Source organism: Mus musculus, chromosome 5 (assembly GCF_000001635.26).
Source record: "Mus musculus strain C57BL/6J chromosome 5, GRCm38.p6 C57BL/6J".
NCBI classification, from domain to species: Eukaryota; Metazoa; Chordata; class Mammalia; order Rodentia; family Muridae; genus Mus; species Mus musculus.
The window spans coordinates 89,127,332-89,141,185 of record NC_000071.6 but is presented as its reverse complement, the minus strand read 5'-3'; the positions used below and the strand labels follow the sequence as shown (position 1 = coordinate 89,141,185).

At 41.7% G+C, this 13,854-nt stretch overlaps 1 protein-coding gene across 11 annotated transcripts in view; it reads right to left on the bottom strand.

Annotated features, from left to right (window-relative positions):
• The window catches only part of Slc4a4 (solute carrier family 4 (anion exchanger), member 4), a 445,799-nt gene that overhangs the window by 98,471 nt on the left and 333,474 nt on the right, over positions 1-13,854 (bottom strand). For all 11 annotated transcript variants that reach the window (XM_030254704.1, XM_017320995.2, XM_006535136.4 and 8 more), the window contains 4 exons: positions 11,460-11,547; positions 8,661-8,815; positions 7,916-8,029; positions 5,366-5,540 (listed from right to left, as the gene is read on the bottom strand). In XM_030254704.1, the coding sequence (XP_030110564.1) occupies positions 5,366-5,540; positions 7,916-8,029; positions 8,661-8,815; positions 11,460-11,547 (532 nt within the window). The remainder of the gene's footprint in view (positions 1-5,365; positions 5,541-7,915; positions 8,030-8,660; positions 8,816-11,459; positions 11,548-13,854) is intronic.

Below are 13,854 nucleotides of genomic sequence, written 5' to 3'. Positions count from 1 at the left end.
ATTTCCTTACTATATGGCAAGGAAAGTCGAGAATCAACTGGATGGGATTTACCCAGAGGGATAAGTGATGCACCATTCTCAAACGTGAGGAACTGATGGTCCTCTATACTCTAATAAAGAGAAATGGGCACAAGTTGAGGTTGGGTGCTACAGGAATGTAAGGTTGATGCTTGGCAACATAGTTCAGTTGCTCCAAGAAACCCAAGCTAAATTATAATGCCTACACTTATCTATATACAAAATTTGTACATGTCCTCTTGGTAAGCCCCAGCATCTTCTAAGAGTTTCCTGGTTGACAAAATATATCTGCTAACATTGGGGAAGACACAGAGTTATTTGTGCTGGCATTACAATTTTATCAAACTGTCAGCAACTATAGCCTCGGCTGCTTTATTCTGAACACAGTTCTATGAGAAATGGTCTTTGCCACTTCAAGATGACTTGTTTCCACAAATGCATGCACACAGAAAAGCACAATCATACATACAAGCTTATAAATAGATAAGATACATTTATATTTCATAAAAGATGTTATAGAGATGATATATGATGGTAGCTAGATGATAGATAGATAGATAGATAGATAGATAGATGATAGATAGATAGATAGATAGATGATAGATAGATAGATAGATAGATAGATGATAGATAGATAGATAGATAGATAGATAGATAGATAGATAGATAGATAGATGATGGATGGATAGATGATAGATAGATAGATAGATAGATAGATAGATAGATAGATAGATAGATAGATAGATAGATAGATAGATAGATACCATGCCCTAAAATTAATGCTTGAAAGCAAATTCTTGTCTTCAAGCAGGCCAGTCCTCTTGAACAGAAGCTGGCAGGAGCATACGCTTAGACAACAGTCACACAGTGAGTCATCTGTGTTTGCACAACATGCTTCTCCCCAGCACCCATGTCTATTTGTAGCCTGACAATAAAGGCCCTAGCCAAACCATCTCTGAGCAGTCAGCCTTTAGAAGCAAGGATGTTATTCTCAGTTGACTCATTGAGCTGCTTGTGTTATGGCGACTAACCTGTTGCCTTATTTGTGAAGGATGGGATATAACTGCAGACACTCAAGTTTGCCCAGTGCTTTCTGGAATACGCGTTTAGAAAAGTAATTGGAGGTATTACATACCATACTAGTACTTTGTAGGGACTCAAAAAAAATGTTGCTTCTGTAAGTAGTCTAAATATAAATCCCACCACCCTAGGGTTCTTAGCCACTTGACTCACCTCTCTCTACCTCCAGCACATAAAACTCTGTCTAATACATGGTAGGTACTCCATAAACATTTGCAAAGGCATAAATTAATGTCTGTCATATACCTATAAAAATGACCTGAGATGTATCATCAAATCCACAAAATATGTTGTTGTCCCAATGACAAGTCAAAGAGGCTCCTGCCTAAGGGATAAACATTCATAAGGTAAGGTGCAATACATGAGATAGTTTCCACATGTCAAATCAGCTCACTCTCTAGTTCTTAAAACACACTCACACAAAAACTATTTATTAATGTTCCACTCATTTTCTATGCTTTCTTTTCAGTGTTTCTGCTACACACTTTGACTCCTGCAAGCCTTCTAGGAGAAGGACTTTGCCAGTGTAGCTTTTAAGGAGGAAAAGCTTCATTATGCAAGGGAAGTGAAGTATGTTTCAGTAATTTCACTCACAAAAAAACTTTAAAATTCTACCTATATTAAGTTTCAACAGAATTATCAATGATGATTATAAAATAATAACAAAGTATGTCTAAAAATATCCTCATGTGTCTGTATGACTTTGAGTCATCAACTGTCCAGCCTAATATTCAGGAGCACTGTTTAACAGACTGAAGCTCTAACCCCTTCATACATCTCCTGGAATCTTCAGAACTAGAACATAGCCAGGAATTACCCAGACAATATACAGTGGGGAAAAATTCCCATCGTACCTATTTATGTTATACAACAAAGTCTACAACCCCAGGGACTCATTCAAATAGAAACCGATTCATACAAATGTTACCAAAACAAACTTGTCCAAACTTCTCCTCTGTTCTTAGATGCTACATTCTAAAGCTAAATCTGGGATGGAGATTTGGCTAAGTCCTAGAGCACTTGCCCAGTGTACTGGATAGGTTTTTTAATCAACTTCACACAAGCAAAGTCATCTGAGAGGAGGAAACTTCAATTAAGAAAATGCCACCATAAGACCTGACTGTAGGCAAACCTGTAGGACCTTTTTTAAATTAGTGATTGATGGGGGAGGTCCCATCTATTGTGGTAGTACAACCCCTGGGCTAGTGGTCCTGGGTTCTATGAGCAAGCCAACAGTAGCAAGCCAGTAACCAGCACTATGTCATGGCCACTATATCAGCTCCTGTCATCAGGTTCCTGCCTTGTTTGAGTTCCTGTCATCTTCCTTTGGTGATGATCAGTAATGTGGAAGTGTAAGCCACATAAACCCTTTCCTCCTTGCACTTCTTTAGTCATGTTATTTCATCACAGAAATAGAAACCTTAACTAAGATACCCAGCATGTTGAAGGCCCTGAGTCACACTATACACACATTACACACATTCTCTCTCTCTCTCTCTCTCTCTCTCTCTCTCTCTCTCTCTCTCAAAGTCCATACAACTAAATCTGACAAATGGTAAAGATTATATTTCAAAGAGGCATTAAATGCACACCTAGGAAGATTACACTGCCACTGTTTCCACGAGAAGAATATCCACAAACAGAAATTAGTTTAGTTTAGATGTCTCTGCATGAGCACACCTCTGTATCTCCTAACAAAAGTTGGTTTTGTTGGTTTTTTCTTTAATCATCTGCTCCAAATCAGACAGCGCATCCCTCGAACATCATCAAACAAGCCTCTGTATTTGGTGGACAGTAATCAACATAGAGACTCACAATAGGTCAAAGGTGTCTAAGGAGTGCTCAGTCATTAACACTGCATCAATGCACAACCTTTCCCCCCAAAACAGCTTGAGCATCATCCAGGAGAGGAAGAAAAACTCTCAGCCAGAGGTTGAAGAACTGGAGTGAAACAGAGTCCTCTGAAAACCAGAGGACGGCTGGACTCTTGAACCCACAGCAGCTGTGGTTGCCTGCTCAATGCTTGCATTAGATCAAGCCATTCAGCAGGCTATCATGGAGACAGGCTGGCTCAAGAGGCTCCATCTGAGGAGTTATTGACAGGGGATGGCTTCTGGGGTAAGAAGAATCAGTTAAGTTTAAGGAAGTGGCCAACCATGCTTCAGTGGGTGGCCCGCACCTTTGGGTATATGGTCAGTACAAACTGGATTTACAAAGTTATTTTCAAAAAGATGTCATGGAGTTGGGAGGTTGCAGGTGGATAGCAGCAGCGAATCTGGGAGAAGCTGAGAGGAGGAAGGGATACATACAATTGAAATACAGTGTAAGCACTTTTGAAATTCTCAAGAATAAGCATGATTAAAAGCAAAGGAAAAAAGAAAGTAAATACAACAATCTGATAGGTGTTCAATAATGAAAGATTTATTTATGTAACAAAGCTTTTAATAAACAGAAAAAGCCCCTACAAATACATTCTTTAAATGCCATAGATGTCTTTGATTTCCTTAGCACACATGGCTGCAAGTGCTAGCTTTATGCGGGGCCTCAAGGTGTTTCCTCGATGGTTTTGTTTCCAGCTGGTTTCCTAAATGATCTAACTTAGTGAGCATCCTGTTGTAACCTGGATGAGGGACTGCTGCAGCGCTGGAATCTAGGCCAGTGTTTATAAAAACTGTATTACTGTTACAGTTTAACCTTGCCTTATGAATGAGGACATCCACTGCAGGGGTGGCAACAAAACACATTTGGTCTCTGCAAACCATGCCCAGGGGTGTCATGGAGATTCATGGTCTTTGATCAGCAAAATGCTAATCAATGGTAATATTTAAGAGCTAAAAGCTCTCACGGAGAGTTTGAATTTTCAGTGCATCTGTGAAAGTCAGAAAACGAAGCAATGATAGGTCTACAACCACATGATATAAAAAAAAATAAATGGTGGTCACCTCTTTTCCTGAAGCCTCAGCTTTTAAGGGTGGCCATACTGTGAGGAAGCCCAAGCTAGTCTTGTGGAGATGCCACGAGGAGTGTCCCTAGAACTCAGCTGTTCCAGTCACTCAGGCCTAGGCACTATGTGAGTGGAAACCGTTAGACAACTTCAAGCTCAGGTGGCATCACACTGTAATGTGTAGGAGGAACCAAAGAAAAAAATCACTCAGCTGAGTCCAAAACTGCCACATGCATGAAGGGCAGCTTCATATAATGGACAGGCACACTCATATGACTGTGAAACTTATCCCTTAGTACCTGGTGCCACGAAAAATGTTACTCTATCTTATCTTTGCGTTTAGAAAGGAACTGAGAGCATAGATGGATAACTAGAGGCAAAGTAGGAATGTAACAGAGGTCATTTGGGGGAATTAGCTGCGTTCACAAACTAAGATGCTGGCTGGTAGGCTGTGTGAATACCTCATGGGTTGGACACTGATGGGACGTGAGTGGAAAGGGCAGAGTTCGAAAGGGCTTAAACTCACATTCAGCTCCACTCACTGTGTATTCAGTACCTACTGTTTCTAATGCCATGATCAACTTTAAGTCATTTCCACAGGTTGTTCTAATTGATCTGGGGTGGGGTGGGGTGGGAGTGGGGGGAGCATATGACATCTTTTCTATTATGAAAATCATGGCTATTATTGATGTGAAAGGATGGCAAACACCACCTCCCCAGTAACCAACCAACTGTGGTTGTGATTAACACTAGAACATTAACCCAGCCAGGTCCTTAACAGCTCAAGGGGAGCTGGTCCAGGAATAGAAGAAATAACTTCAGCTGGGATTCACTAAAGCTGAATTCTACCGACAGACATGCCAATCCAGCCTTGAGCAGACCACCCCATTGCTTGATGTGTGCATTTGCTCTTCTTGGAACAAGGACAAAGAGTCAGGTAAGCACACATCCCCAAAGAGTGTGATCACCAAGTGAAAACCAAATATGGCCCATGCACTCCAGATCCCGGAAGCTCTAAACCCTGTCCACCACACAGGATCCAAGCAGCTGAGACGCTTCTGCCCAAATAGAATTATAGAGCCGCATTTCCTCCCCTTCTTTTCCCCACTTGTGACTCAAGCCAGATTTCATCAAGCTATTTTTGTAATTACTAACATGCTGGAAATACAGCAGCGAGCCAGAAGCAAAGTAAAGTGCAGCATCCAGCAAAAGAAAGACAGTCACGCTGAGTAACTGAAGGGCCATCTGCTCCTCGCCGAGCAGCAGGGGTGAGGAGGACAGTCTGCGCTGGACTATTTGCGTCCTCTCTCAAATCAGACCCACCTGCATGTTGTCGGTGGCATCCCCGAGCAGGCCTCCAAAAGTGATGGCGTTGGTTACGGTTGCCAGATAAATGAAGAGAATCGCAGAGAGAGCCTGAATGTTTAAAGCATCATAAAAGTCACTGGCAAAAAATGGTGCTTTCCTCTTTATGTCCTTAATTAATCCACCGCAGAACCTGAGCAGGGAGAGAGCAAACATGTGAGCGAGGGTAAGATAAACCATCATCAACTGCATCAAGACATAATTCACTAAACCACGAAGATGTTGGACGTAAAGTGCTTGAGTCAATGACCAGATACTATTTAAGACCTTCTCGTTTAGATGAGACAGAAAAACAATGTGAAGAAATCTATCTTCTCCTTTCTCCTTTTTTATTTTTCAGTTACTAGAATAGGCCCAACATTTCCCAAAGATTGTCCAGTTGGTCTTTAGATGAGAGCACTGAGTAGAGAAATTATAATTTTTCCGTTCTCCAAAAACAAACATCCAAGTACATCACACATCATGTAAAGCCCCTTAAGACGTTGTCACAATGTCATTTCACCCTACGCTGTAAGGATGAGACCCGTGAGGCCCACATCCTCCCTCATTATTCCGTGTCCTGGGGAAACAACATTGAACAACACAGACTCTGAAGTTCTGACACCATGGGGCTTACTTCTGGGAAACAGGATAGACAGGATGGTACGTAAGTAAAAATCATGGAAAATTTAAATGGAGGTGGTAATTACATCATTCTAGAGAAGACGCATAAAAAAAATTACAGATAGATAGCAAGAGTGGGCCTCTGAGAATCAGAATTTGGAATAAGGACCCAAAGGCACAAAGTGAAGAAGGCATGAAGGGGTGTGGTAGACAAAGGTGCAGGCTGAACCCAAGCGCCAGCCTACTTTACTTCTAGGAGAACCTCTTGAGCCAGCCTTCTCCAAAGTGTCCCTTTCTATACCCTGACATCTCAGCCTCAGCCAAGCTGAGCATCCCACTTCAGGACCTGTGATACACACAGGGTTGTGCACCTACTAAATGAGTGTGGAAAGGAGAGAGATGGAAGAAGGAAAGGACAGTCTGATGCCATTCCACAGCTCATATCTGGCCCGTAAGAATGTGACAATGGTTTCCCTAGTGAAAATAATTTATAAAGAACTGTAGTCACGCACTGCATCATGACAGCAAGGTTAGTAATGGAACATGTGTGTGTTTGTGGCCTCACAGGACCTAAAATGATACTATCACAAAGAAGCATCATCAGATATGGCAATATTCCCTGGTACAATTCTCTCCCTATATATCATGGTGATGTGCTGGCATAAGTAAACCTCTTTGACTGGGAGCTTTGTAAAAGCATATGATTACACACATACATAGCTCTGCTACCAGCTCATGTATTTGCAGTACCATTCCTTTTATTGTTGCTTTAGTTCATATTCCTTCTACTTATAAAAGTATACTGTAAAACAAAATGCCATGTTAAGCTGTCAGTGGCCTCGTACATGTCATCTTCATCTTGTCTTTTGACTATATCCAGAGGCCACACTGAATAAGTGGCTAATGCCCTCAGATTGGTATATGTACCCTTTATAATGTTTGCATGATGACCAAAGATGGAGTTCTAGACTTTATCCCATCATTAATTAATACAGAAGGTGGGGAGGGTTTTAGTCTTCATTCAGTCAGAGGAAAGGAAACAATTCCTTTTTTACTTTAGAGGAGAAACTGAAGTGGGCGACCAGCAGAAGGAAATAATTTCATTTCAATCAGATTCAATTGCATATTAAATTGTCACATTTTTGTATTTTTAAAGATCTGCAGTGACTTCTACATCTTCCTGAGATGAGTCTCATATTAACAATTTTACTTAACCTTCCCCACCCCCAAATCATCTAATAATGGAGAATCGATGATCACAGTAAGAAGGTAACTGGAAGGTTCTTGGGAATCAGAATTGTTGAGACGGAGACAGGGCAGTGGCCTGCACACCACCCCTTTCCACATGTGACACACTTTGGAGTAAGTGTTCATGGAAGGGATGGTACCATGAAAGCCACACAGGATACCTATTCAATCTTCAGTCATCCCGTTGTCACCCACATAAACTTAGCCCTCTCTGCATCATCCTATCAGTGGCTCTGTTGGTCACACTGCCCGGATGTCAGTCTCCCGAGTGCTCGAGGCCTCTGTCCCTAATTCACCCTTCAGGACTTCCTTTGAATGTTTTCCCTATCTACAGAGTCCACTCAGATCACTCTGTCTAAAACTATACTACTATTCATCACCAAAGTCCCTACTTTTTTTGCTTCCATAAACCCATTGGTGCATTCATTTATGTGTTTAAGATTCCTCCCCCATCTCTACAAAGGCCCAGAAGGGCAAGGCATTCATATACTGCTATATTCCCAGTGACCTTGACTAACAGTTGTGCTATAAATATTTGTTGGCTGACCAATGGAACAAACCAACAAAGAAAACACTGAAAGTGAATTGAGAACAAGGAAGGGAAATTTAGATCTAAGGAAAACCTTATCATGAATGGCAAAAGGTTCCTGCAGTTACCGGCCAGTTCTCTGTAGTTCTTCACAGTCACCATGTCCTCCTCCTCCGTGGCCTCCATCATGAGGTGTGTCCCCATTCATCTGAACATTCTCTCCACCTGAGTACATATTCTTTCTAAGCAAGACAACAGGGTGCAAGTAAGCATTAGTTTATCGTGCACATTTGCTTTCATGGCTGTAGGTGTGCTTTTAAAGGCAGAGAATGAAGCCTTCTCAGAAAACAACCATGATTTCTTATTTTTTGCTAACAGGTAATTCTTGAAGTGTTCTATTTAGTGGAAAGACAGATGGTTGGGTCAACAAAGAGTTTAACTTATTGCACACTTATAGGAATGAATAGGAATGAAATGGTTCCACCTGGGGAATAACAGATTTTCAGGAACCAGTTTCTCCTCAACTACTGTACTAGACTTTTTAACCTGCTTAGCCTAAAGGGCTCTTCTTGAGTAAAGTGATCTTTCCATAGACACAGGCAGAATGTCCCCTAAGTATCCCCAAAGAACAGTGGTGACACTTTCTAACATTATGAGCTACATGCAATTATTAAGGTGCATCAGAGCACATAACACTTATTTTACAGTGCCAAGTGAATGTTATGCTAAGGCACACCAACTCATCTCAGGCAAAATAGCCATGGGATGGATCAAGGACAATCACAACATACCCCGGCTCTACTTCTTTTCTGAAATGCAACCTCGTCAGGGGCTTGACACTCCCCGAATACTGCCAATTGCATCGCAACTTACCTTTTGTCAGATGATGGGAGACTCTTTGGAGGCTCTATTCGGATTGTGGGGTCCCATTCCCCAGGTGGAAGGACAATGACTTCATCTAAGAACTCATCAATGCCAGCAATCAGGTCGTGTCTGTCTTTCGCTTTGTAAGCGATGTCGTGGAACACCTGAACAGCAAGAGCAGTGCTGAGCCAACGAGCCAACTTTCTGAATGCCTCACAACACATCACAGCTGAGCAACACACCCACAGTGTGCCCTGACACTGCCACAGCTGCTCGCTCATCGTCCTCCCTATTCAGTGTACTGAGGGGTACAGGTTATGATCTCAAAATCGAAGTAGATGCTTGAAGAGATGGGATTTTAAGGATGGGTTCCCATCCAAACTCTCACAGTCGCTGTAAGAGCCAGCTGAAAAATGTTTTCAAGATCTTTACTGAAAACCAGTCTCGGAATTAAATATTAGTGTGAGAACAAGTGCACACTGACTATTAAGTCAGGATAAGGATCCCCTGTGCTGCTGAAGGACAGAATCGACTCCTGCAAGTTGTCATCTGACCTTTACGTATGTGTCATAGTATGTGCACCTACACACACACACACACACACACACACACACACACACACACACACACACTGCAGTCCTCTAACAATGGGAGCTATTCAAAAATCAAAGAAGAAAGCCAGAGTTATATCGGCAGAAAGGACGGGGGTTGAAATTAGTGCTCACATGTCTTCCTTTTAGCAAGATAATTCAGCAAAGGCAAGACAGGGTCTAAATGAGAAATGTCTTGTGCATTTGAGCACTCAGTCTCCAGTGGGTCGCACTGTTTAAGGAAGTAGGAAGCATAGCCTTCCTGGAGGGAGTATGTCACAGGGTGCAGACTGTGAGCTTAAAGCCCCACTCTACGTTTCACTTTATTCCCTCTGCATTGTGCTTGAGGTTGATGATGTGAGAACTTAGCTCCCTGCATCTACTGCCATGCCTGCCACCACTGCCTGCGGCCTGCTGCCTGCCACGGTGCCTCCTCCCCACTGTGGGGGTGATGGACTCCCCTATCCCTATGGAGTTATGAACCTAAGTAAATGTGTCCATTTTCCTATAAGTTGCCTTAGTCATGGTGTTTTAACACAGTAACAGAGAGGCAACTGAGACAGCAAAACTGCCATGTCTCTTATCCATGTCAAAGGAGAGGTTTCAGAATGCCATACAATCCTTTTCTTCAGTGCCCCATTCTTCTGAGCCAATCTGAAGGTCTTCACAAAGTCAAGCCTTTTATCTTTATAAGTTTATTTCTTTTTTCTTATCCAGAAGAGAATGTTGCCCCTGTTCAACACCCTTAACTTATGCTAAGTCTTTCTACTATATCCCTTCTCCTAGAATATCACTTTTAGGTGTTATCAGGCAATTAACACTGGTTTGGGGGTTCTGGGTTTGAGGAAGAGGCAAAACACAGGGCAACTACTCCCTCTGCAGCACACACACCATCTCCTGGCTAATTCTCTCTGGCAGATAGAGAGAATCAGCAATATATATCGGCACTGTCAACCAATGAGATGTAAGAGAAAGAAACCTGTAAAATACCTGTTGAAAGCAGCCCTTGTCAACATCAGAGAACCACTCTGCACCCATCACAGGTACTCTAAAGCATTCTTACTTTATATTAGAAATGAATTTTAAAAGAAAAAAAAGCTATCAACACACATAATTAAACAAATTCCCCAACTGAAATGAGGGAAACAAATGTTCCCTGGAATAGAATGGCAGAGCTGTCCTTTATTCCACAGGGGAAAGAACCTCCAGTTCTACACTTGACAGGGAAGACTGACAAACGAAGCCCCGGTACAAACAGCACTCTGAGGAACAGTGATGCAGAAAGCCAAGCGAGCAGCTGATGTCCCTGTACTTCAATGGCATTTCTTCTGCCATAGACTAGTTCAGAGTTGGATCATAACTAAACTAACTATGCTTACTGATAGAAAAGCTACTGTACACGTGGATAAGATGTCAACTCTAAAGCACTCGCTAGAAACAGTATCTAATGTACCGCAGATGTACACTGTGCCTCCCCAGAAAATACAAGCCAGAAAAACAAATACATTCTGATAGCCAAAAATTATCTATCATCTGCTTTATTATGCATTGTTTGATAAAAGTCATCATTTCTCAAATAACCTTCGGACATAGGAGTTCAGAGATGTGATCAATTATTTTAAGAGATAAAGTTAATAGAAGAACCTTGAGCTTGTCCAGCAATATTTAAGCATCAGTTTTAACAACTGAAAATACATAAGGACCATATCAAGGTAATTGCACACTGGTCATTTCAGACAGTAACAATCTGTTGGTGTTGAGAACATTCAAAATCCTCTTTATTAGTTATTTTTGTAACATATAATTAATTGTTGTTAATCATCAATGCCTACTGTGTCTCAGATCATTCCAAAGTGTATAACTGAATTAAAACATAGTAACCTGTAAAGAGAAAAGCTATATGTAATTCATTTATTTCAAATTTTTAAGAAATTTAGAATATTTTATAGATACTTTTGCTTAGGAAAAAATGGAAATGTGTTTATTACTATATATTTTTAGAATCTAACACAAAAACAAAACATGTGCCTTACACTTTTGGGGAGTTGTCCTACCTAAAAAAGAATGACCTAAGAATGATTGTATGTTATTCTGTGAAGTACCTCATAGTCATATAAGTCTAACATAATAAACAAAAACAAAAACAAAAAAAAGTAACAGTCAATTCAGTTTAGATCAACATAAATAAGATAACCACACATCCACCCAGCTCCCCTACCTCGTCAGACATCAAGGTGGCGATAGCTCTTCCAATCTCATGGTAGGACTTGGCTTTCCCCTTTGGACCTAAGAGAATGAACAAGAACCTAATGGAGAAGGAGAGAAGCAAAGATTGTAACACACATTTGGTCAAACTAAGAAATCGTTATCGTGATTCATTATGATGGCTCTAGAAATCGTCTTTAGTGTGTGTGTGTGTGTGTGTGTGTGTGTGTTTGTGTGTGCATGAGCATGAATTCATGTGTACATGGAGGTCACAGGTCAGGTGTCTTCCCGAATAGCGCTTCCCCTTAGGTTTTGGGATGGGCTTTCACACTTTACCTGGACCTCACAGATGTAGCCAGACTAGCAACCCCCAGGGATCCCCCTGTTTTTGCCTGTTTAGTGGTGGGATTACAGGCACACACCGCTGCACCCAGCTTATTACATGGGTATTAGGGAACGTAGACCCTCACATTTGGGAAGCAGCACTAGCTGGTCTGAGCACTCTTCCCAGGCCCTAGAACTCACCTTTACACTGAAGAAAGATGTAATTCTAAGGGATACAAAAAGTATATTCCTTAACACCATCACACGGTTTAACTGAGGGAGAAACCCAAGAGCCTTCTTCATTGAGCAGAGAAAGAGTTACTTATCCATTTCACAAAGTGCTGATCGTTCTGTGTTAAACTTTTCTTTGTCTTCATTTCTACTAACTTTGGAATCTGCGGTGCAACTGTATTACTGACATTGACTGCAACGACTTAGTACATTTTCTGATTTCTCTGACTTCCCTGTACCTAGTATGGGCAGTGACAACCGCTCTTCTCCATATTCTTAGGAAACACTGCTGCTATTCAGCTGAGTGGGATTCAGCAAAAAACCAAACCTTCACAAGTGATGCACACGCTGATAGGAAGGCGAGAGAAGCATGAGAGACATAAAAAACTTAAGTACCATTCACAGTGAAAAGCCCTTTATGGGTATTCTTATTTCCTTTTCTGAACTTGATAATGTAAAGAGCATTGCTCCAGAGCAAATACATCCTGATATAATCAATGATGAACTATAATCAATGATGAACTGGTTATTTTGGACGAAATCCATCTCTCACCATGAAGGAGAAGATGTGTCTCCATTCAGGAAGACGGAGCCTGATAAGTAAGAAAGATGTACAGAAGGTGATACTGGGTGAATCCCTGCCTTCCCGTTGCTCATGCATTACCTAACAGGGAGAAAAGAAAGACCACACACACACACACACACACACACACACACAAGAGCATCATATGTCTGCACGGCTTCAGAAAGCCTGCAAAGCACACCTGTCGCCTTATTCAGATTCCCACACAGCCTTCTGCAAAACAGAGCTCACCCTGTTCAACAGCAAGGAATCTGGGGGTGGAGAAGATGGTAGGTGAGCTCAAGGTTTGTGTCTAGCAAAGGACGGGGCTGAGCACAGAGCTCAGGGGCTGAACAGGAGGCTGCTATGAGTGACACTCGGGCTGAACCTGCAGTGTCAAAACAACACAATCAGAATGGCAGAATGTGGGTCCACGGGCATCTCAGATTCCATCCCTCCCTTAATGACTGTGGCGTGTCACCTGTTCTTTGGATGCGCTCGGGCTGCGATTCATCAGACAAAAACCTATCCAGCAGGCATTTTCATGCATGGCTCTTGGGAAAAGAACTGTGGATTCTCATGTAGTCACGGACAAGAAAGAGGAGACAAGAGCTGATGGCACCAGGAACCGTGTAATAGTTTACTTCACTGAATTTTACTTCTATTTATTTAGTTCCCTAACTCACTTTAAAAGGAAAAGGACTGACGTCAGAAGCTCTGCAAACAAATGTCACCATCTACTCCAAAAAACAGTCCTAACGTACAAATACTTTTTTCTTCATTTGTAAAATTTACTCCAAAGATTTTCTTTAAAAAAAATCGGGAATCAAAACTATAACCAATGTTCTTAAAAGTTTGAATATTCAGATCTTGTTATCAGTATAATCATAAAACCATCTAGCATGTATCTGCTGAGAGCCTGTCCCTTAGCGGAGGTGAGGCTCACTGTCAAGGGCTGTCACGGTGAAGGACATAGCAAAGAGAACTGGCGATTCTGAAAGCCTGCCCAAGACAGAATGCGGTTACTATCAAAGCCACACTTTTGTTCTCCCAACACTTCCACGGATGCTTGTAAACAACAATAAACCAACCTAGGTGGCAGCACAAAGTCCATGGTGGGTCCTAAAGGGAACACTCATTATTCTTAGAACAATGCATGCAAAGCTACTAAGGTGAAGTCCCATTAAGGAAAGTTAGTACTGGTTACGTTTACTAAGTCTACTTGCCTGTCTACAGAGGGTCATGCATGGCAGAAATGGCAGTTTTAGGCTAAACAGGCAGATGCGGGTAT